Source organism: Amphiprion ocellaris, chromosome 18 (assembly GCF_022539595.1).
Source record: "Amphiprion ocellaris isolate individual 3 ecotype Okinawa chromosome 18, ASM2253959v1, whole genome shotgun sequence".
Lineage (NCBI taxonomy): Eukaryota > Metazoa > Chordata > Actinopteri > Pomacentridae > Amphiprion > Amphiprion ocellaris.
In genome coordinates, this window is record NC_072783.1 from 9,859,600 (window position 1) to 9,884,691 (window position 25,092).

General features: G+C 35.9%; 2 protein-coding genes across 3 annotated transcripts; both read right to left on the reverse strand.

Annotated features, from left to right (window-relative positions):
- Window positions 1–436: 436 nt before the first annotated feature.
- Window positions 437–9,682, reverse strand: tvp23b (trans-golgi network vesicle protein 23 homolog B (S. cerevisiae)). The gene is made up of 7 exons (XM_023294678.3): window positions 9,595–9,682; window positions 7,773–7,846; window positions 7,423–7,567; window positions 3,704–3,790; window positions 3,491–3,616; window positions 1,032–1,160; window positions 437–915 (listed from the first exon to the last, which is right to left on the reverse strand). The coding sequence occupies exons 1-7, from the start codon at window positions 9,604–9,606 to the stop codon at window positions 889–891; spliced, it is 600 nt and encodes a 199-aa protein (XP_023150446.1). The 5' UTR covers window positions 9,607–9,682; the 3' UTR covers window positions 437–888.
- A 1,042-nt stretch (window positions 9,683–10,724) lies between these two features.
- trim16 (tripartite motif containing 16) lies at window positions 10,725–24,704 on the reverse strand. 2 transcript variants are annotated; one of them, XM_023294676.3, is made up of 7 exons: window positions 24,566–24,704; window positions 23,658–24,357; window positions 16,510–16,605; window positions 15,968–16,201; window positions 14,741–14,912; window positions 14,368–14,463; window positions 10,725–11,586 (listed from the first exon to the last, which is right to left on the reverse strand). In XM_023294676.3, exons 2-7 carry the CDS (start codon window positions 24,294–24,296, stop codon window positions 10,991–10,993), a joined length of 1,833 nt encoding a protein of 610 aa, XP_023150444.2. In that variant the 5' UTR covers window positions 24,297–24,357; window positions 24,566–24,704; the 3' UTR covers window positions 10,725–10,990. The 2 variants fall into 2 exon arrangements, with proteins under 2 accessions (XP_023150444.2, XP_023150443.2); XM_023294675.3 differs by having other exon boundaries at window positions 23,658–24,676.
- Window positions 24,705–25,092: the final 388 nt, after the last annotated feature.

The window sequence follows — 25,092 nt, forward strand, 5'->3', positions numbered from 1 at the left end:
TAAATGTTTAAATTCGGTTCAGTGTTATGTATTAAACCAATTCAATAAAAATGCTTTAAAAAAATTATTTTAGCCAAAAAGCTAAAAACAAAAATACCAAAAAAAGCCATAAAATTAGTATTTATTAATATTATTTACCACTTTTAATGAGTACGATTTTAAAACCAACATAAGTCCTGATTATAACTAATAAATGTTTAATTTTAGGATTTCAACCCTTTAAATGCCACTTTGCTTCCATAATGTCAAATTATGTGTCATTTAAGTCTTATTTTTTAGTTTTTTTTTTATTCAAAAGCCAATAATCAAACATAAACATGTTTCTTCTAATTTTTATTTGAGACTTATTTCATGTCCTATTTGTTATTCATGTCTACAGATTTTAAAAATGTGAGATTTGTGCTGCACTATTAAATAAAAACTATCACACTGTTGGTAAAATTGTTAGAAATGTATTTGCACAAAAAGATGAACTTCCACGAGTTTCTTTACTTACATATTTACAGCCTCCTGGAATACTTTACATGTTTTTTTTAAACAAACCAACATACTGATAATCCCTCCCAGAAACACTTCTTTTAATTCTATAAAGTTATTTTGAGCAATGCAAACACAAACTAAACAGGATATCTGAGGGAAAAACAACACAAACTAGTTCAACTTCCACCGTTTTCCATTCATTGCTGGACTTTAGTTTATTACAAACTTCCACCAGATGTCCGACCTGCGAGTGAAAAACTTCTACTGAGTCACACTTAACTTAAAAAGGAAAATCAAAAACTGTAACGTTCAGTTCATGTTGGAAAAAAGGTTTTCTCCCCTTGCTAAAAGAACAGATATTTTATAGCATTGAGAATAATGCAGACGAGTTCAGATCGCAGAGATTCTCTACGATTCCTCTTCTTTGGACAGAGCCTGAGGAGGAAAAGCACAATTATTAGAAACACGACAAATAAAAACACCCTTCTACATAAAATAAAGTAAAATATACTAAAAACACTATATTCAATTGTCTTAAAGAATCAGCTCACCTGTTTGAGAAACTGTCGGCCGAAGTAATTGGTGGCCATGTTCTTCAGGTTGGTTTTTCCTCCCACTTTGCATTTGACGTATCCATAGAGATTCGCTCCTTGTAGCACCAAACCCATGATCACCACCGGCTGAGGTGAAAATATTTACAGTTTTTATGGTTTAGAAGCTGTAAAATGTCTTTTTATTCATATTATTACCGATAAATCCCCTTTAAAAAAGTGAAAAAACAATAAATCCAACCAGAACCGCAGTACTGAGTAAGTGAAAATTTGTCATTTGAAGCTTCTCACATGTAAAAATATGCAGATTTTTGTGTTATTTTGGTGTAAATTGGTTGTGAGGCAGCTGGTCGGACATGTTTTTGTGGACAAACCAGTTAATCCAGAGCTTTTCCTCTCATCGGGACACAAACAGTCTGAATATAAGAGAGTGTATTTGGTAGAAAGACAGTTGTGTGTTCAGATATTATTTATAAATGGAAATATTTCAAATGTACCTGCAGCTTTCTACAGATATTGTGGCATTATTATCATTTATGGTGAATTTTTAAGAGATTTGTCATAAAAGACAAAAAAAAGACAGATTTTCAAACTAACAAAGTTTCAAACTAAAATAAATCAAACTGTCTTTAACTGACTTCTTTTGCATAATTTATTGCACCATTCTAGTGCAATTAACTAAAAAAACATATTTTCATCCAGATAAAGCTCAATTACAGTCACCGAAAGAGGCGAAATTTTGTCTCCTTACTGTAAAAACTATTAAAAATGCATCAGTGTCTTTAAAACACCATAAATTCATTCTGTAGTTTATTTAAATTTAATCCCACATAAATCAACAATCAATACAGCACTCGTGAAAATAGACAGAAAAACTACTTTATGATTAATTTTTCAAGAATTACATCACATAAAGTATTTTTTAAAAACTCTTTTTTTGAGATTTTAATGATGATTTCTATCAATAAAATCCTCACATGTTCACCTGTTTTATGTAAAATGCTTTGCTTCTTATCAGTTTATTAAACTGATTTTATTTTCTTTGGAAAGGATGAAGATTAGGTGACATAAAGTCTGAAATAAATTTAATATCTCTGCGACAAATATGTTAACTAAAGCAAGAAATGTGCATTAATATCCCCAATGAAAACAGATTTCCTTCTGTTTGAGGAACATTTGATGAAAACTACAGTGAGCAGCTTGTGGCAAAATCTGACTGAGCAAAAAATGGAAAATGATGCAAAGAAAAACAATCGGATATGAGACTAAAAGCACAATGAAGACAAGAACATGTAAAAAAAAAAAAAAAAGTTATGATTCTTATAAAATATCCTCTAACAAAAACAGCAAAATAAAAGATAATACAGCTCTGCAGAGAACGTAGTCTGTACTAAAATAAGGAATAAAATGAATAATCATTTACTGAGCCTCTTTTAGTAATAAAATCTGATATTTTTGAGATGCTTTTTAGAGATTTACATCTTCAGTAGAGTCACCAAAAGACTGAAGATACACAAAACAAAATCCACCTTAAGAAGCATCTGCACTCTTTACTTGCTCATTTTTTCCTCATTAGAGCCTTTAGAGCTCTATAGCTTAATTTTTCAAAATTTAAGCTTAATTAAACCAGAACATTATAATGTCTTTTTTGATGGAGATTTGGCAAAGAAGTCATGCAAAAACAAAACAAAAAAAAGTTACTAAATCGAGCATCACAACAACTAAACTGATAAAAACTAGAGTGAGCAGCTTGTGCCAAAATCAAAATGCAAAAATGGCAAATGACGCAAAGAAAAATGATCGGATATGAGATTAAAAGCACAACGAAGACAAGAAAATGTTTAATAAAAAAAAAAAAAAAAAAAAGTTATGATTCTTATAAAATATCATCATCTGACAAATAAAAGATAATCTAGCTCTGTAGAGAATGCAGTCTGTAATAAAAAAAAGGAATAAAATGAATAATCATTTACTGAGCCTCTTTTAATATTCTACTAAATATTAAATTAACATATTTTTATTTTATTTATTATATTTATTTTATATATTTATTTTATGTATTTACTTATTAATTTTTATTTATTTTAATAATTAACTCATAAATTAATCTAAATATATTTTAATATTCTAGTATTTTAACTTATGATTTATACGCTGTGCAGATGCTTTAACTTTTATAATTTTTCTAACTTATATACTATATATATATGCTCACACTGATGACTTTTAGTGTTGGCCTTGTGTTGGGTAAGTCATTTCCTGTAAAGGATCAATAAAGTATGATTCTATTCTCTTTTAGTGATAAAATCTGATATTTCTGAGATGCTTTTTAGAGACTTACATCTTCAGTAGAGTCACCAGCAAGATGGACGATTATTCTGTGTATTTAGTTCTTTATATGTGATTTATCAACTATAATAAAACATGTAAACACCCCAGGCCTTAAAGTCAGAACCTACCAGCCATTTAATGTTGAAGGACAGCAGGGTGCTGAAGACGAAGACGACCCAGAGGACCGGACAGACGATGAGGCCGATCCAGAAGATCCGTGCCTCTGAATTTGACGCCTGCGGCTTCCCAGAACCCTGACAGAAAACAGGATATTCTCACAGTCGGGACATCTGCAGAAAGCATAAAGCTGCTGACAGAAAACACGCTTATCAGCTGCTGACCTTCGACTCAAACACCCAGTGGCTCCGTCCGTCGTCGTCCACCTGATTCCACCAGCGCAGACCGACCATCAGCCTCCCCGTGATGTTCTAGACGAGGACAGAACAACAGTCTGGTTGTTAAATAAGGTTCTAACACACTGGATAGAACATAATCATCACATAATATTCATACAAAACACTGGAGGTCCTGATTAGAGCTGAACCAACTGTGGAAAATATTTAAAAAGAGATTTTATCTGCATTTTTTGACATTTTAAAAAGTGATGCAGCCTTAAAACATGAGATAAAAGCAAACATGTGACTGTCACACACAAACCCACAAAACTCTTTAACCCTCTGAACTCCAAACAGCTTCTGGGTGTTTTTACTCACTGAGGCTCATTTAACCAGAACATTAGAAGCTCTTTTTAGACGGAAATCTGACAGAAAAGTAACACAAAATAAATGTAAAAATCGAGCATCACAACAACAGACGAAAGACAAAAGTGAAGCACATTAAAACAACCAAAGGACTGAAGATACACATAATAAAATCCACCTTAAGACGCTTAATTTAACCAGAACATAACGTCTTTTTCAAGTTAGATCTGACAGAGAAATTATGCAAAAAAAATGTAAAAATGTAACATCACAACAACGAAAAGACTGAAGGTGCATAAAACAAAATCCACCTTAAAAAGCATTTGCACTGTTCAGTTGCATTTTTTTATCAGAGCTTTTATAAATATATAAAAGCTCATTTAACCATAGGATTGTTTAGTCTTTTTTGATAAAGATGCAACAGAGAATTCACACAAAAAAAATGTAAAAATCGAGCATCACAACAACCAAAATCCTAAAGATGCACAAAACAAAATCCACCTTAAGAAGCATTTGGACTCTATAGTTGCTCATTTTTTTCCCTCATTAGAGCTTTTATATATTGTTGGTTTTTTTTTTTAATTTAAGCTTGATTTAACCAGAACATTATAATTGTTATTTGAGGGAGATCTGGCAAATAAGTTACACAAAAAAAATTATTAAATCGAGCATCACAACAACTAAAAGACTAAAGATACACAAAACAAAATCCACCTTAAGAAGCATTTGCACTCTTTAGTTGCTCTTTTTTATTTATTCAAGCCTTTATGTATATATATTTTTTTTATTTAAGTTTAATTTATCGGTTGAAAGAAGTTACGCAAAAATGTTTTTTTTTAGATCGAGCATCACAACAACTGAAAGACATTTGCAGTCTTTAGTTACACATTTTTATGATGAGAGCTCTAACACACAGTTTGTTTGTTTTTCTAAACTATGCAGTATTTTACTAAAACAGCTGAACACGGGGGATTTTAGCCTGAACACAAAGAATTAGTGCATTTATTAACTCTAAACTGCAGGAGTTTCTTGGTGTTTTTTGGAAATGACTTTAGTGCAGTAAGACACAGAATGACAGAAATAATCACAGAAAAATAAAGATTATTCATTTTTATATTGATAACATACATATAAAATTATATAAATAAATAAAACATTATTTTCTACATAAACACAAAGTTGATTTTTATATTATTATTATTGATTAGCAACAGCATTGACTGGACGCGCTATTATTTTTTATGCTTAAAGAACTGAAATAAAACGGCTGCTCTACACACTAAAGACATTTAAAGCTGCACCAAGGAGGACAGAACTTTTTGTCTTTAAAAAATCTGGTTCAAAGACGTATAAAAAAAAGTGAATTTGATGAAATATCACAACTTTAATCTTAAATCTGGTTGTTTTTCTAACAAAACTGCAACATACACATGAGTGTTTTGAGAAAAATCTCACTGATTCTTTGTGTTTTTTGGAGTTTCTCGCTAAGAAACGGTGCATTATTGGTAATGTTTATATTTTACAAATCCATGTCATCCTCTTTGTCTGACACTTCTGATGCTCCATCATGTTATAAATCTGTTAAACTGTGAATGATGAGCTGAACATTTTTTTTTTTAGCACAAATCAAATTACATCATCTGTCAGAAAACCTCAATTAGATTTCCTCAAATCCCTGAACTCTGGTTAAAGTGTTTTTAAATTGTGCAACTCAAAAATTGTGTCACTTTCCTGCCTGTCACTGTGAGAGATGGTTCTAATAAATCCTGGTTTTAATCAGGGTCAGATTGTGTAACTGTGAATCGTGGCACAATCACAACATAAATGTGTAGAAACAGAATCACATGTTCTGCAGCTCTGCAGGTTTTCTTCTTCACTGGAGTCACAAAAACTTTGCACGAAGGTTTTTGTTCACTTCTTTATTCAGAAATGGCATTTATTTTCAGGTCTGATTCTGATTGGACGCTGGACGTTGCCGCTGGAACACTGAGAGTTTGATCCTAAAGTTCAGAAACTTTCCTCTGGAGAAAAGTTCAAATCATTCATCAGTAAACGTCTCACAGGCCGATCAGAAGACACTATTTAGGACTGAAAACTAAGATTTCACTACGTTTCTGTCCTGATTGTCAACATTCACCTCAGACTCTTTAGACCAGGGCTGTCAAACATGCGGCCTGTGGACCAAAACCGGCCCTCTAGAGGGTCCAATCCGGCCCGCAGGACGACTTTGTAAAGTGTAGATATTGGATATTAACTGCATATTTGTAAAACTATAAATTCAAAATAATTTCTAGACCATGACAAGCTGTTTTGATCATAAAGTAAAATACTACATTGCTCATTGTTCTTTTGTCACTGTCTCATTTTTATAAGATTTTGTCTTGTTTTTTTGTCTTTTTTTGTCTGACTTTGTCATTTCTCTCATGTTTTTGTTGTTTTGTTTCCAATTTTTGTCATTTTGTTACTCCTTTTTGTCTCATTTGCATCATTTTTTTGTCATTTTGTTTCTCAGTTTTCTAGTTTTGTCTCTCGTTTTTGTTGTTTTTTTTGTCTGACTTGGTTTTTGTCTCATGTTCTTGTCGTTTTGTGTTTCCTTTTTGTCTCACTTGTGTCTTTTGTCTTATGTTTGTCATTTTGTGTGTCGCTTTATTTGCAGTTTTGTGTATCGTTTTAGTCGTTTGTCCATTTTTTGTCAAGTTTTTTGTTTTGTTTTGTGTCGTTTGTCTCATTTTTTGTCATTTTGTGTCTCATTTTTGTAATATTTTGTCTTGTTTGTGTTGTTTTTCTTTTTTTGTCTGACTTTTGTGTTTTTTATCATAAAGTAAAATACTAGATCGTTCAGTTCCAGACAGCTGTGACTAAAAGTTGCGTTCCTTTGTAGACACGCTTTGATCTGTAAGTTGTAATGTGTAAATGATAAACTAAGGCTTAATGTTACTGAAATTAAACTTATTTTTCTGAAGAAATTTCAGGTTGTTCATAATGTTTTGTAATAAAATAATTCATTAAATGTGAATATCTACTGAATGTACTTTTTCCCACTAAAACAAAGGAAAAATGTGGAGTTGTGGTTATTTATAGGCTATAATGCTCCAATTTTACTGGTCACTTGAGCTCAAACTAGGCTGAATGTGGCCCTGAACTAAGATGAATTTGACACTCCTGATTTAGATAAAAACACAAATACAATAAAACTGAATCTGTGGCTGCAGAGTTGAAGCTGCTTTTTCAATTTAACTTCCTTTGAACTGCAGCATAAACTGATCCATTAAAACATGCAGAGATCTGTTCAGACCACATCTGAGTCTTTTAACAAAATAAATAAACTAATTTGAGTTGTAATTCTAAAGCAGGCTCACCTTCACCGTCCAGAAGTCGCATGACAGCAGCAGGATTATGGTGACCATGCAGGCGATGAAACTTCTACTGTAGAATCCACAGAGCAGGTACACGAAGACGGCACTGACTCTGAAGAAGAGGTGGAAGAACGAAGCCACCGGATGTCTGGAGACACAAGTTTACAACACATTTACTGCACTGTGGAGCATCTACGGATTCAATACTGTGACAAAGTACTCATAAATACTCCCACAGTTCACATCATTTACTTGAATAATCAACTGGAGCAAAAATATTCAGCTTTCAATCATATGCAACAAAGACAAGAATCAATTCCAGTTGTAAATCTGTCGGATGTCTGTAAACTTACTTAATATTCGACTTTGACTTTTTCCCTGCATCCTCCTCAGCATCAAACAGAGACACGTCTTCATCATTGGGATCCTGAGGGATCAATAAGGAAGAAGCTGAACCCCTGGAGACTCAAAAACATGTTGACTAAAAGCCTCTTATGGACGCATATGGACGGGTTAAAGGTCAGAAAAGCTTCAGCGATAACATCGAGTTCAAACCAGAAATATCTGTATTCACTAAATTTACTGCACCAATCAACAACCAGAAACTTTATCCAGAAACTCTGAGCTCTTTTGCATTTAAAAACAAGCTATTTTTAGCCCCATATTCAGCATTTATGATCAGTTTATTGTTATAGCTGTAAGCAGATGCAGTAAATTAATAGTTTTATTGTTGGTTCATTAATGTTCTTCCTCTTCTCCTGAGCTGAGATCAGCAGTGAATCTGGTCTTTATGTTCCAGGACTGTTAGTGTTAATTTAGTTCTGTAATCCAGTCAGCGCTAAGTTGTCAGATGAGCATCAAAAACTGTGAGAAAATTATAATAATGTTATGATCAAATACTTTTTATGATTCCAAACTACTGTATAACTGTGTGACTGAACTCATATAACCCAATGTTTTCATTCAATCACTTTCCATGATTAACTTTGGCCATGAAACATAACAAGTTGCAAGCAGCCAGTTAAAACTGGCTGCTCAGAACCTGATATTAGCACTGCGACTTGTTTATAAGAGCTAAACTGTTTCTTTATATTATCAGTCACTTGTTCAGACTGAAAGTAGAACCTTCTCTTTGACTTGAGAGATGACTCTGAGTCTTCTTATGAGCAAACAGTAACTCACTGAAGATTTTTCTTCACAAAAATACATAATATTTGGTAAGTAATTTAGTTTTTTGACAACTTTCTTGGTAGTATTTTGCTCTTGTACCAGCAAATTTTTTGAAACAAACTTAAACAATAACATTTCTGGAATTTAGAATCAAATAAAGCAAATATATATATATATATATATATATATATATATATATATATATATATATATATATATATTTAACTAGCAAATGTTTCGTAAAAATAATTGAATATTCTGTCCATAAATCAACTCCATGTAGAAGGTTTATTTCAAACACACGTTTTGCTTAAGCTTTCTCTAAATGCTAAGCAGGGAGACGTCAAATAGAGCATTATGAGAATCACATCTAACTAATACATCGTTAATTACAGTTAAGTCAATAATTATTGAAGCATTTTACTGGAGTATACGAGTTCACGACTTTACTGACTTTACCTTTTTTGTTTGGCTCAACATTCAGGTTGCTAACTCTCCGAGGCTAAACCATTTTAAGACATCTATTCCCCGAAATAAACGATCTATACAGAACAAACAATGCCACGTGTTGTCGATGATTTAGTTTGACAGTTTAAAGTTTTTGTTGGCTGTTTGGACTTATGATGAGGCGGAGAAGCTAACGTTAGCCACCCCTAGCTGTCACTGAACAGCTGCTAAGGCTGTTAACGTTTGAACTCACGCCTATAAGATGAAATCAACAACCGTTTGGGGTGATTATAAGAGGAAAACTTTACGTTTATGTAGTTTTGGGGACGTCAAAGTGAAGCTAAGCTAACGTTAGCGGCGCAGGAGTGCTAGGTAGCTACTAAACTTAGCATGCTAACTGCTTAGCAACATTAGCACACCAGATGTCAGCGGGGGGATATTTCCTGCGGATAAAGTCATTTTAAATCTGTTGTTAGCTGCGTTAACTGCCGCTACATTCACTGCATTAAATGGTAAAAATATAACTAAGCAAATAAATTAAAATGTTTAGCTACTTACTCCTGTTAGCATGATGAATCCTGAGCAGCTTCTTACTGGTTACATGCTCAGCTCCACGTCACCAGCCACACAGTGGTCAGCTGACCCAGACGTGCCGTGACACGTCATCACGTAGCTCTGCTTTCATTATAGGGTTAATTTTGGTTGTTGAGTTTAAATTGTGTATTTATTACATTAACAAAATGATAAATGTATGATGTATTGACACAGATGTTTAAATATTTTTATCTCAAATGTATTTATTCATAACAACTTGGACACTTAAAACTACACTGTAAATAATTTAGAAAAAGAAATCCCCCTTCTTGTTAATTGAAGTACTGGTCAGCAGCTTGAAAAGCAAAACTGAAAAAGGTAAATTCTTGTATCTTAAACTATATTGGAAGCTCTATAATTGTCTTTAATTCTATATATTAGTATTGTGCGTTTAATTTTCTTACTTTTCATTCTGTCTGCTCTGATTAATTGATTATTTGTCAGTTATTAAATTATTCTGCAGCTTTTTATACAATCATTAATCAATTTGAGTAATTTTTTAAATCAAAAAGTGCAATGTCTGATTTTAGCTTCTTACATGTGAATTTTTTTTTTTTGGTTTCTTTCCTCGTCTGTGACAGTAAAATTACTATCTTTGCATTGTGGACAAGAGACTGATCAACATTTTTCTGCATTTTATGACATTTTATCGGCCAAACAACAAATAAATTTACAAAAAAAATAAGCAAATGTTTAATAAACAATGAACAATAGTCATTAGCCCTAATATAAAGGCTGCTTTACTGGAAGGATGTGGGTCAAGGAAATGTGAATGTAAATAATCTTGAATATTTTGTGTTTATTTTACATCAGGTGTTTTAAATCCTTACTTTTTTGCATTATTTCCAGGTTTACACAAAAATATGTCAAATTTTCTGTGACTTCTGTACTCAGACATGATAATCTGACATGTTTTGGGGGATTATAATCTATAAAGGCAGCATCTTTTGTATAAATAGTGTTGTTCTGGTGATAAAACAGGCTCTAAAAATCCTGAAAAATAACCTTTAAAAGCCCCAGCCACTGTTTATCCATCCAGTTCTGTCATTGTAGGCGATCCAACTTTGAACAAAAGCAGACTTTTATTTTGCAAATAGAGATATACACTTTTATTGGGAAAATATAGTCAAACATTTGTGGTAACAGTAGTCCCAAAGCTACACAGTAGAGTATAAATATGACCTGAGCCCAAATGTACACGAGATAAACAGATGATCAGTTCTAAAAATAAAACTATCTGCTGTAAACATGTCTAACACGGCAAGAGTTTGCTCATTATTTTGCAGGTAACAAGTCCATTACTGGGAGACAGTACAGTCGTTTCATGTCCCTAAAAGATCCAGCTGAAGGTGAGCGTTTATTAAACTGGAGCACCGTTTGCAGGTGAGGTGGGAGGAGACGGGCTCTTCAGCGGTAGAGGTTCTCCAGGCGCCACCAGAGCCACGATGTTCTCCTTCTTGGAGAGCCAGAAGGCCGGGTACAGCGGCTCCAGGAACTCGGCCTGGTACTCGTGGATGAGCGTCATGCTTTCGTCCACGCCGTAGAACGCCAGCAGGCCCCGGGTGTAGTCCACGTAAACGCCGATCCGCGTGAACTTCTCCGCGTTGAGCGGCGTCTCCACGTCGCTGTGCCAGGCCGAGAAGGTCCGGCCGTTCCACTGGACGCACCAGGAGAAGTTGTTCCCCGTGATGCAGCTGTTGCTCTCGCTGCCTTTGCGGTCGATGCTCTTGTAGGTGACGCCGATGTGGGTCCCCTCGCCGCTGACGTCCGCCTCGAAGTAGTGCCGGCCCAAGTAGAAGCTCTCCGCCGCCAGGACCTGCCGCCAGCTCTCGAAGCGCTCGGGGACGTCGGGGTAAGGATGCTGCCAGGGCGTGGTGTTCGTCACCTTCCTGTTTTCCTCCGTCAGCCGCAGGAACTTGTGAGCCGTGTCAGCGTCGAAACTGACGTGGGCGGCGTCTGCAGAGGATTGTTCAACACGGCAGGTTAGTTGTGTTGCGTAACAGTTCAGTCATTAAAGGTCACCACGGTTTCCGTTTGGAGATTGTAAACAAAAACACACCTCATGTATATCAGAGGATTATAGGAGAGCAGCTGCAGTCACTTATTCTCTTATTAATAATCCTTATTTAATCAGAATGTCTCACTGATACTGTGACGAACACCAAGAAAATCTTCAGGATCATAGTTAACACAACTACTAATAAAAAGTATTACAAGGCATTAAACAAGTTATTTAAACAGACATTTAAAACAGCAGCTGTTCCGCTAAAAAAAATCAAAAAAAACTTCTTGTGGAAATATAACACCAACCTGACAAGTTTAAATATTAAGCTTCAAACCCCACATGTTATTTATGCTGTGAAGCACCTGAATAATTTAAATATTAATTATTAAAACCCTTTAAATATTAAATAAATACAACTTCTTTGACTCAAGATTCAAAGTGGATTTTACTGGAAATAAACTTGGCCTTCAGGACCAAAGTCACAGCTGGGACTTAATTTAATTTAATTAAGAGTGAGTACATGTTTATTTATAGTGAATGCCACAGAGTTCACCTTCAAGCCTATCTTCTAATAATTATTTAAATACAATAAATAACAGTTCACTCTGTTTGTACAGCCTACAAAGTGAGGTCTGAAAATTAAAAACACACCTATAATTAAAAAAAATCTTAATTATAGTTGGAGAAACTATTTTGAAACTCAGATTAGTATATCTACTGATATTCAGTTATAAAAGTTAAACAAAAATAACCTTTTGTCCACTTTTGTGATCAAATCTTTCACATTAAAAGTATTTCATATGTTTAGTTTTGTATTATTGTGACATGCAACTGTACATGGTTTAGAAAGTATCATTAGTTGATCATTTTTTTGAGCTCAGAGATGAAACTCTGATTATTCATTATTGGATTTTCTTGCAGGTTCTGAATCAGTGACTGGATGAGAAATAATAATGAAAATTTCAGGTTTTTATCTTTAATAGTTTTTGAAATATTGATGTTTAAACGGCTTCAAATTTCAACATACGAAAAAACCTGCTGAAAGTGGGTCGACGGGTAGTTTAAAAAAAAAACAATAATCTGCTAAATATTTGATAGAATTCAACAGCTACCAGTTTAAATATCCAAAGTCCATCATAAAAAAAAAGTTCCAAGCAAACCTGAGATGATTTTGAGATGGAATAATCCTTTTGTAAAAGCTTCTCTCTGCTCGCAAACTTAATTAAATTGAATGTACTTGTTATTGTCTTTAGTTTTCTTTTGCTGAGCTGGATTTAGAGGGCTTTTAAAATTCAGATTATATTATTTAAGAACAGCTTCTTCCTCACTGCCATAACCCAACTAAACAGCTGAGCCCTTCTCAGATAAAATACTGCTGACTTCATTTCTGCACAGTACTGCATCTGTACAGTATTTCTGCACTAAGAAGAACATTCTCTGATTGTTGCACAATTCTCACTTCAGCAATTGTCATTTTGCACTATTGTGTATATATATTCTTTTCTAGATGTGTAAATATTTGTTATATTGTGAAGGAAAAATTCTGAGGTCATAATGGCCTTTAGACAGACAGACGCTACAAGAGGTTAGATATTATCTATTCTGATGTGACTAAGCAGACTAGTTGTCTCCATATTGGTCTGTAATCTAAATCTGACCTTCTCCCAACTACAATATAAACCCAAAGATCAGAGAGAATCCTCAGAACTGATGCTGGCATGAACTGCTGCTCTGTCAGTGTCACTTCTCCTGGTATCAGTCAACCTTGTTTGGGGTGTTTTCCATGAAAACTCACACTTTTATCCATGTGCTAACTTAACTGCACAAGGGTTTTCTAATAGCCTTTCAGCCCCATTAGCTAAAACAATGTCATTCATCTGGATTTTAATTGTTCTCTTATATTGTTTGTACAGTTTCATCCTTTGCTCCTCCACATTCACATGAGATGAGCACTTACAGTGGATTCTGATTATACTTCAGGTGTTTTGGACATTTTTTTTCCAGGCATTCTGACAAGTTTAAGTAATTTTGGACAATTTTTCAGTTATTTTGGACAAATTCTGAAGCCATTTTAGACATTTTTTCCAGTGATTTTGGTCAGGTTTAAGTTTGGACAAATTTTGAGTCATTTCGATATTTTTTTGTCAGACATTCAGATAAGTTTAGGTAATTGAGACATTTTTCAATTTCATTTTGGACTAGTTTCCAGGTTTCAGTCATTCTGAGGCATTTTGGACACATTTTGATTTATTGCGGACCATTCTTTGGGCATTCAGACAATTTTGGATGATTTTTGACATCCTTTTTGACAATTTTCAGTCAATCAGACAAGTTTAAGTCATTTTGGACATTTTTCAATTATTTTGGATAAATTTTGGCTCAATTTCAAGTAATTTAACACAATTTTTTAGTTATTTTGGAGAAATTTGAGACATTTTTGGACAAATTTTGAAGCCATTTTAGACCATTTTCTCAGCCGTTTCCAGCTAGAATAGTTATTTACCACATTAACAATGTCTAGACTGGATTTATCATTCATTTAATGTTGTCTTCATTGGAAAAAACTGCTTTTCTTTCAAAATTAAGGACATTTCTAAGTGGCCCCAAACTTTTGAACGGTAGTGTTTTTTTTTCTGTAGTTATTTTATTTTTCTCCAACAGCTGAAACCAAATTCCTTGTATGCTGTGTACATACTTGGCCATTAAAGCTGCTACTGATTATAAACACTTACACTTTAAGAAGTCTTCACGCGTCACTGGATCAGGTATCGACAGGTTCTGTTTCTGTGCAACAATCTGTTGGACCGTCGTCTTTATTCCCATTTTATCTGAAATGAAACGTGAAGAGAACACGACTAAAATGAGATTTATTAGTGTGAAATTCAGTTGGGACATCCCAGGTAAACAGGTAATTGCAGTATTTCTGCTTCTCCAGGTGACACACATGGCAGGTGAGTCACGGAGCATTCATGTGGCCGAGCGCTGAGGCATTTAAAGGCTGAAATTCTTCACTTGTGGGAACACGCCCAGACACAAAGAGCCATCTGAATATTTACTGCTGTCTGCTTTCCCTCCGGCAGCATCGTCTGTGCTGCTCGTTCGTACCATTTTTGCAGGTTTCTTTGACTTTCTCGATGTACGAAGACACCAACATGGCGCAGAGCTCCTGAGTGGAGTCGACTATCACCCGGCTGAAGGAATTCAGGCGATCCATGAGGCCGATGTAGACGCCCGGCAGGGAAATGTCCGTGGCCTCTTTCTTCCACTCCGAATACTCCTGTAAAGCAAACAGGAATGAGAACAGCGGATTTGTGGAGCCTTGAGGCAGGAAGAACTTTATGTCTCCTGGAGAAACTACAGAAGCTTTTCCACAACGGAAACTTAATGAATAATAATCTGAATCTTATGACATAACGACTGCCAGATGTTAGGTTCCTACACAAGTAGATTTTGTCCTGAGCATGATTCTATGAAGTTTAAGTGCTGACTGGAGGCAAAGTTTGATTTGAAAGAAACAGAACATTAATGAACTACATTTGCAGGAGGAGGTGGGGGTGGATGGTGGGCGCACAAAGCACCTGACTCAGATTTATGAATACATATCCAGGTAAATTCTAACTATATTTTAAATTTGGGTTTAAAAACGATGTATAGAGCACAGTTACAGTAATTCCCAATTTCCTTTGGAAGAAAAAGGTTGTGTCAGAGTGAGCAGGAGGTTGGGGTGGATGGTGGGTGTACAAAACACCAGATTCACATTTCTGAATACATATCTGAGTGGATTTTAACCATAACTTTGGCTTGTTTTTAAAAATGCTGTAGTAATTACAGTTGTTAATTTCCATCATTCTGAAAAAAAAAGCTTGTGTTAGAAACTGCAGGAGGAGGTCTGGGTGGATGGTGGGTACACAAAGCACTCCATTAACACTGAGGTTTTTAGATTGCCGAGATTTTTCTTAGTTTTAAGTTAGTTAGTTAGTTAGTTAGCGTTTGGTGTGGAATATGGGTCTTATCTGATGTGTTATCAGTTATTGTTCTCCTTCATTACTAATACTCGTAATCAGTGTTGACATTAACACACTCATTTGAGATTAGAAAATGTCATTACTCAACAGGATATTTAGTGTTGTTCAAGTAGGTGGGTTTTTGGACCAGTTTTTTTATTAGTTTGAGATTACAACTAGATTCAGAAAAATCAAGACCAGTTGCCCGAATGCATTTGATGTGGAACAAAGATAAGAAAACCCACTAAAGTAAGACATTTGTTGAGTTTTCCTGTCTGTAGTGCAGCTGAAGGTCTGTATGGGACCAGGTGCTGGACTTGAATCGCACCTGTAGGAAGTCCACGTCGTTTTTGTTCTTGGAGAGCTTCTCCATCTGACTCTGGGTCTTCTTCAGCTCGGTGCACCTTTGCTCCAGGTGAACCCGGATGCCCTCGGCCTGCTTCAGCGCCTGCTTCTCTTCACCCTCCAGGATCTCCGTCACCTCCCTCTTGGCCTTCTCCACCACCGACTGCAGCTCCTCGAACTGGCTCTCGATCACGGCTCGCACCTCCGTCACCGAGTGCTATGAAACAAAGATCTTAGTTCAGCCTGGACTCAGCTTTCTTTGCGTTCAGACAGATAACAAGTCAGGAATCCGGCGAGTCCACATGATGGTGATGGTGTTACGTAACAGCAGCTTCACTGAGGTCTTTGTTAACATGAAAAAAACAGACTCAAGGGAAACCTGGGAGGCTCCGAAACCTCCAGGATTACAGGCCGGTGGCTTCCCAAGACAGAAATAGCTACAGGCTGCTGTAATTTAGTGAAATATTGTGACATACATGTGACACACAAACACGGTGACTCATCTCAGATTGTTCATGTATTTACCTCGATAGAAACGGTGTTGAGCTGAAGTTTGTTGATGGCGTTTTCTGCTGCCGTCACCGTCTTCACCATCTCAGTCTGCTTCTCCCTCAGCTCTTTCTATGGACATGAGAAATAAACAGACTTCAGCAAGTTTCCTCGTGGAAACCACAACCCACGACATCATGCGGCAAACATGCTGAATCCTAACAGACACAAAGAATTGGATGTAAGCTTTCAGGAAAACTCTGTTGTTTCAGAGTTTCCTTCACCTCGGAGGGGTCACATTTCTGATTATGCACTCTGATGTTTGTGGTTTTCAAAGCTCTGGTGAGAATGTCTCCAAAGTAACTCAAAAATGTACAAATATACTTAAACTTCTCTTATTGTCTGAAAAATAAAATGTCCAAAATGACTCAGAATTTGTCAAAAATAATGGAAACCTAAAAACTTGTCCAAAACAATTGAGAAAATTGTCTAAGATGGCTTCACAATTAGTAAAAAAAAAAAAAAAAAAAAAAAGTGGCTCAAATTTCTGCAAAATAACTTAAAAAAATGTCTAAAAACACTCTATATTTGTCCAAAAATGATCATGAGAGCAAAATAAAGCATCCTGGACCAATTAAATAAGTGCAGCATGGCTCTAAAACAGTGAACAGAGGAGCAAGTTGTTGGAAGATACATTCAGCATGGTGAAACATCTTTCTACAGCTGATGAGTAGAGTAGAAAGAAAAAGTCTGGAGAGGCTTGAAACATGAAAATAGTTAAATATCTGTAGTATGTAATAATAATATGAGACGAAAATTGTCATAAAGAGTCACCAAATCACAAAAACATCACAGAAAGCGACAAAAACAAGACGAAAAATGACACAAAACGACACAAACAAGATACAGAAACAGCAAAAACCACACAGAAAGCAACAAAAACCAGACATAAAATGACAAAAACTAGACCAGTGACAAAAAAAGAGACACAAAACCTACATATTGGATCAATAAAATAAATGCAGCATGGCTCAGAAACAGTGAACAGAGAAGCAAGTTTTTGGAGATACATTCAGCATGGTGAAACATCTTTCTACTGATGATGAGCAGAGTAGAGAAAAGAAAAATATTTACATTCAAAATAACTCAAAATTATGTCAATGGCATAAACTCATCCGAAATTCTTGCAAAAAAAATTTCAAACCGACTCAAAATTTGTCCAAAACGTCTCCAAAATTGTTGAAAAAAATGTATAGAAAGGTTCCAAATACGTCGAAAATAACAAATTTGTCAAAAAACGTTTGAAAAAAAGAAAAAAATTACTCACACTTTTTTCCTAAGATGACTTAAACTTGGCCAAAATAGTCATGAATGGAAAATCAAATCTACTGGAGCAATAAACAAATGCAGCATGGTTCAAAAACAGTGAACAGAGGAGCAAGTTGTTGGAGATACATTCAGCATGGTGAAACATCTTTCTACTGATGATGAGCAGAGTCAACATAAAAGGTCTGGAGAGGCTGAAAACATGAAGATATTGATTCAAAGTGACTCCAATTTGGTCCAAAGTGACTTAATCTTGTCCAAGATGATGGAAACCTAGAAACTTGTCCAAAATAATTGAGAAATTTGTCTTCAAAATGTGTCCAAAGTGACTTAAACTTTTCAGACTCACTGGGAAAAAAATGTCCAAAATGATCCCAGGTTCATCCAAATGTCACAAACTTGTCTGAATGCCCAAAACATGGTCCAAAAATAACTGAAACATATCCAACAATTACTGGAAAATGGTCGAAATGACTTTTTAAAATGTCCGAAACTATCTAAAATTCATCCAAAATGATTCAAAATTGTTCTAAATGGTTTTACTCACTGGATCAATAAATAAATGCAGCATGGCTCAGAAACAGTGAACAGAGCAGCAAGTCACATTTCTGATTATACGCTCTGACGTTTGTGGTTTTCAGAGCTCTGGCTCGCTTTCAGCCTCACAAGTCGAGGCTAAATTCCTCAGGCAGGTCCAGGCGACTCTGGAGCCGACGTGAGATTCATCCTAAAATTTAGGCCGTGCATGACGAGAAATTCCTTCTTCAATCAGCAAGACGGAGCAGGTTCAAACCCAAAATCTGGAACATTACTTCATAATTTACTGCCTGAAAAATTAAATCTGGAGAAGAGTTCAAGCCGGGGAAGCCCTCCGTCCACGCCCTGATCTGTTCACCGGCAGAAACATCCAGAGAATTTAGTCCTTCATAGACGAACGTTCAGCCAACATGAACTTGGAACATTCACTCAGGTGTGACTGAACTGAACTTTACAATCTGTGAAGCTGCCCTCATTAAAAAGCAGAATTTATGAGCCTTTGACAGATTGCTTTGCAAATATGTACCTGAGGTATTTTATTACAATTTTCTAATAAAAGTAATATTTTGCATATTTAACAAAGAGAGAATTTAATCCTCTGAAACCCAAAACCAAACTGGTTGGTTTTAAAGGTCTATATTCTGTGAAAAATCGCCAAAATGACACCATTTTTCAGAAATAAATCATCTGATATTCATCTTTTTAACAGTGTGTTAACGTATCATGTGTAAAGTACGGTTATGGCAGAAAAATGATCAAATCTAGGCTTAAAATTGTGATATTTCCTAAAAATCACTTTACATGTCTTATTTAAAGTATCTATCTTATCTATAGTCTATCTATCTATAATCTATCTATCTGTCTAGATTAATGCTGAAGATTAACACTTTTTTGTTTACAACATAATCCCACATGTATTCTTTTATAGTTTTTATGTCTTCAGTATTAATTTACAAAGTAGAAAATAATTCAATAAAAACTATTGAATGAGAAGATGTGGCCACATTTTTGACTAGTAGTGTAAATAATGAATTAAGATTATTATACTTTGGCTTTTCCTACAGGGCAAAGTCGAGCAAATCCGTTGTTTGGAGTCGTGACAAACATTTCCAAGAGGTTATAACTGAACAGCTGTTTATCAGAAACTAATTACTACTTAGTTTGTGTCATGAAGTGATGTTCGAAAAAAACTAGAGGTGGTTTAAGAAAAATCAACTCTTTTCTGTCCATTTGGAAGTAAAACTTGTCAGAAATCGTGAAATTCTGGATTACTGGTTTTATTTTACAGTTTTAAACGAGATATCGTCGTTTTTTGTGTCAGAGTAGAGAGTAAAAATAAGAAGAAACGGGTTAAACCTCTTTTTTTTTTAAACCTATGCAGAGTGAACATTTTACTTTTTGTTTGCTGAGTGTTTGAGGTTTGTGGAAAAGCCATCAGACATATCTGGTTAATGATCTTTTACCTCAGGATGCAGCAAGAACACGGGTTTCTGTTTGGTTCTGGATTTAGGAGAATATAAACTCTAAGAGGCGGATTAAACTAACAAAAGGGCAGTTACGTAACTTCATTTATTCCACTGCTCAGGTTTTCTGTCCTGTGGGAGTAAAAATACATGTGAAAGAACAAATTAACACTCATATTACTCTGTTATCATTATTTCCCTTCTTGTTCTTTCACAATAAGAGCTTTAAAGATGTTTTGCAGCAGTGAGAGTCTTTTCAGCTGCATTTCTTCCTTCACTGTTTGTTTTTACAGCTCTAATGAAGCGATTTGAGGTTTTACACACCAGATCTCTGCAGGAATCTGAGCCCAGATTCTTAAACCTGAGGCTCACCGACCGTCAGACGGAGGAGATAAACGAGGCTTCGAGTTTCCAGAATGTTGCACATGATTCACTGACCTTCAGAGGGGATCCGGAGGCAGAATTACTGTTTGGATTGGTTTAAATCAGACGACAACTGTGATGCACTCTACTAAATATACACACCTCCTCTTCAGCATGGAAAAACATCAGAGTAGGTTTGATTTAAGGTTTAATTCTGACATGTTTTGCCTCCATAACATCTCTTTTATCACAGCAATGGAAATAAAACATCCAGCACACTCATTTAGGTGTTTATTTTACTACAGTTTGGCTATTTGCGTCTGTAGATTTCAATCATAATATGCATTTTCAAAGCCAAATGAGCTTTTTCCCAGCCGATAAGCCAGAAATCTACACTTCAGCAGCGATTAAATGCACCAAAATATTCCAGTTTTATTTCTTTTTTCTAAATTCTCAAGGTTTTCACAGAGGAACTGGTTGATATATCACTGACAACCTCACTTATAGAACATTTTATTCCTGAAAACTTGCCAAAAAATGCGTATTTTTCCGGCTGTTGACAGTATTTTCTGATTTATGGAGAAAGTTGTGGAGAGATACATTCAACATGGTGAAACATCTTTCTACAGATGATGAACAGAGTAGAGAGGAAAAGTCTGGAGAGGCTGGAAACATGGAAATATTAAATCAAAATGACTCAAAATTTGACCAATATGTTTGTCTAAATGAGTGAGAAACTTGTCCAAGATCACTAAAAACTTGTCGAAATAATGGAAACCTAGAAATTTGTCCAAAATAATTGGGAAAATTGTCTGAATTGGGTTTGAAATTTGTCTAAAGTGACTGAAAATCATCCAAAATTTTCAGTTGATGTGTCCTAAACTTGTCTGAATGACTAAAAAATGGTCCAAAATAACTCAGTTTCTCCAAAACGGCTCCAAATTGGTCAAACATGACTAAAACCTGGAAACGTGTCCAAATAATTGAGAAAATTGGTCTACAGTAGCTTTGAAATTCCTCCAAAGTAACTGAAAAAATGGCCATAACGACTCAAAATTTGTCAAAATAATGGAAACCTAAAAACTTGTCAAAAATAATTGAGAAAATTGTCTAAGATGGCTTCAGAATTGGTCAAAAATGTCTCAAATTTCTGCAAAATAACTATAAAAAATATCTAAAATAACTTAAACTTGCCTGAATGTCTAATAAAAAATGTCTAAAATGGCTCCATATTTGTCCAAAATGATCATGAGAAGAAAATCAAACATCCTGGATCAATAAATGAATGCAGCATGGCTCAGAAACCATGAACAGAGAAGCAAGTTGTTGGAGATACATTCAGCATGGTGAAACATCTTTCTACTGATGATGAGCAGAGAAGAGAGATAAAGTCTGGAGAGGAAACATGCAGCCTCTAAATGCGAGCGGTAAATTTAGATGTCAACAAAATGAAACAATCATTTTGAAGCTGGTTTTTATCCAATGTAAACATCTCTGTCCTAGAAATGTATGCAAATTAGTGCATGTTTACGAAGCCTCATTTGCATATTTAAACGTAATATTCTCACTGTTAGTAATGAGCTGAGGAGGTTTCTCTACGTTAACATAAACCCACCTCCAGTATCTCCCATTAAAGGATTATTTCTGAGCTCCAAATTGCAAATTAATGCCACTCCTGCTTTCTTTCTTTTGATGCTGAAAGCTTTTATTTACTCAGCAGCCGTGAAAACTTTGACACAGATTGAAAAGCAAAGCTCAATGTTAGATAACAAAACCACACGAGAGACTTTTAGAGACCTGCTTTTGAATGCTGCTGCAGCCTGCTAAGGATTGGTTTCATTATCGGGCACTTTTTATGATAAATTAATTCATTATTTAGTTAAAATGTGGGAAAAAAATCTGAAAAATATGGGAAAACGAAGGTTTAATTTGACTTATTTTGTTGGAAAGATGCTCCAAAAAGCCATAAATGCTCAGTTCACAGTGATATAAAACACTGAAACGCAGAAGAACCTCACTTTTATACACTTTACTTGATGAATAATTTATACTGAAGGTTCCCGGAAAGCTTTAAAAGGCCAAAAATAAATCAGTTTTCCTGTTTCTCTTGTTAAATACTGAATATTTCCAGCTCTGCCTGCCAAGAGAAAAGGTTCCTGTTTGGTTGAATGAACGTTACTCTGGCAGCCATGAGTAGATTTTATTATTTTATGGGGATTCAGATTCAGAAAAAGGTTTTTGTTTTAATCTACTAATCAATTAATCAACTCTGTGGGAGGCCAGAGTCGACTTAAATCTGTTTGGAGGAGTTCTAATTAAAGGACAGTACACTGTAAAAAATTCATCTGTAAAAAACAGTGAAAATCTGTGAAGTTATTATGTTTTTCCCAGTTTAAATACAATAAAACTGTGTGATTTTACAGTAAAACACTGTAAATGAACAAAAACCTGTTTGTAAAAATACAGATTTTCAGATGTGGACTTTTACAGGTTTTTTTTTTTTTTTTTTACAGTCAAAATATAAATTAACATTGTTACCTAACAAAATATGGAAAATCTGTAAAATAAAAAGTTAAAAATTATCCTCTATTTTTGAAATCTTAATATAGTTTTTTTCTTTTGAACAGACAAAAAAGCTACAAAGTGACAAAAAATGGATAAACGACAAAAGCGAGACAAAAAATGACAAAAGCGAGAAACAAAACGACTAAAAAATAGACAAACAACACAAACGAGACAAAAAGGAGACACAAAACGCTAAAAACGAGAAAAAAACAACAAAAACATGAGACAAACGACAAAAAGTCAGACAAAAAGCAACAAAAACAAGACAAAATATTACAAACAGGAAACACAAAATGACAAAAACAAGACACGGAATGACAAAAAACGGACAAACAACAAAAACAAGACAAAAAATGACAAAAGCGTGAAACAAATGGCTAAAATAATAGACAAACAACACAAAATGATAAAAATGATACACAAAACAACAAATTGGGTAAAACACAAAATGACAAGAGAAAAAACACAAGCAAGGCAAAAAGCAAAACACGAAATGGCAAAAACGTGAGACAAATGACACAAAATAAAACAAACAAGAGACAAAAAATTTGACCAAAAAATTACAAAGCGACAAGAAATGGACAAACAAAAATGAGACAAAAAAATGACAAAAGCGAGAAACAAAACAAAAAAACTGACAAACACCACAAGCAAGACAATAAAATATACAAAACGACAAATACAAGACCAAATATTACAAAAACGAGACACAAAATGACAAAAGAACAATAAACAATCTAGAATTTTACTTTATGATCAAAACAACTTGTCATGGTCTAGAAATTATTTTAAATTTATAGTTTTACAATCTGCAGTTAATGAAGTTTACAGTTTAACTGCAGTTTACAAAGTGGCCCTATAGGCCAGATTGGACCCTCTGGAGGGCCGGCTTTGGCCCGTGGGCCGTATGTTTGCCCCCCCTGGACTCACCTCTATGCGGCGCCGGGCCTCCTCCACCGGGACCGTGTTGTGTCCTCGGTGTTCCTCCGTCACACAGTCCTGACAGACGCAGCAGCCGTCGGCGCAGCAGAACAGCTCCAGGGGCCACTTGTGGCTCTCGCAGGTCCGACGCTCGATGTCCCTCAGCGGCTCCACCAGACGGTGGTTCTGGAACTTGGGGTTCTCCAGGTGAGGCCGGAGGTGGGCCTCGCAGTACGACACCAGGCAGGTGAGGCAGGACTTCAGGGCCTTGCAGGGGCTCTCGATGCAGGAGTCGCACACCACATCATCGGGGCCCAGCGGCTCCTCCTTCACCTCCTTCACCTCCTCCTTCTCCTCCTCCTTCACCTTCTCCTCCTTCACCTCCTCCCTCTCCTCCTCCTTCACCTCCTTGTCTTTGGGCTCCTCATCCTCCTTCCTGTCGTCCTCGGACTCCTTCAGGTCTTCTTGGATCTTCACCTCCTCCTGACTCTGCTGCTCCTTGCTGCTGATCTCAGGAGCCTCCGGGGCCCCGTTGTGTTTCTGACAGTCCGGACCTCCTTTATCGCAGGCTGAAGGTTCGACTCCGCTCAGCTCACCTGAGCAGCTGCCGCACGGCTGTTTGGTTTCCTCTGCTGCTGGATCTGCCATGATTCCTCTCTGAGCCGCTGCTGCTTCTGACAGCCGGCAGTTCCTGGATCTCCCTGAAGAGCTGTGAAGCCACACCTAGATGCTGAGAACGTCAGCCGCCCGCCCCTCAGCTCCAAACACAGAAACACCCACAATCAGAGCGAAGCTGCAGGGTGGAGCCCAGCAAAGAGGTGTAGGGTTGCATTCCCCCACATGCTCCATGTTTGAACATGAACTGAAAATTGTAACTTCTGCAATCAGTAAACAGCAGCTCCTCTGTTTGTACTCACCCTCTGATGAACTCAAGTACGCATTGTTCCTCCAAACGATCAGACAGTCCTGACAAAAACCACCTCTGCAGCCTTTTGTCTGCTCACCTGCTTCCTGTTTCACATGTAAATAAGTTGAAAGTCCAGAAGGAAATGCAAACAGACTGGATCCGGCCTGATGCTGCCACCAGGTGTCCACAGATTCACTCTGATCTGGACTAAAAGTTCCTCCCAGAAATGAAAAACAGCCAAGTGACATTTAGTGGTCTGTTTCTGTTTCACATCACAGGAAGAATCAGCCAATCAGATCAGACCTCACTGCTCCTTTATGTGTTAAAATAAACCTAACAGTGATCTCTGTAAATGCCAACACTGAAGAAAGCTCATTTAGTAGTGTCAAATCTTTCATAAAAGCAACTAGAGGAAGAAAACACAATGAAATGATGAGGAAAAAGGCCAGAATGGGAGGAAATATAAGTATTTTCAGATCTAAACTAACAAGACTTTTCACCGCCCCAATAAAACCTGTCTGGCTCTGACACTTTAAG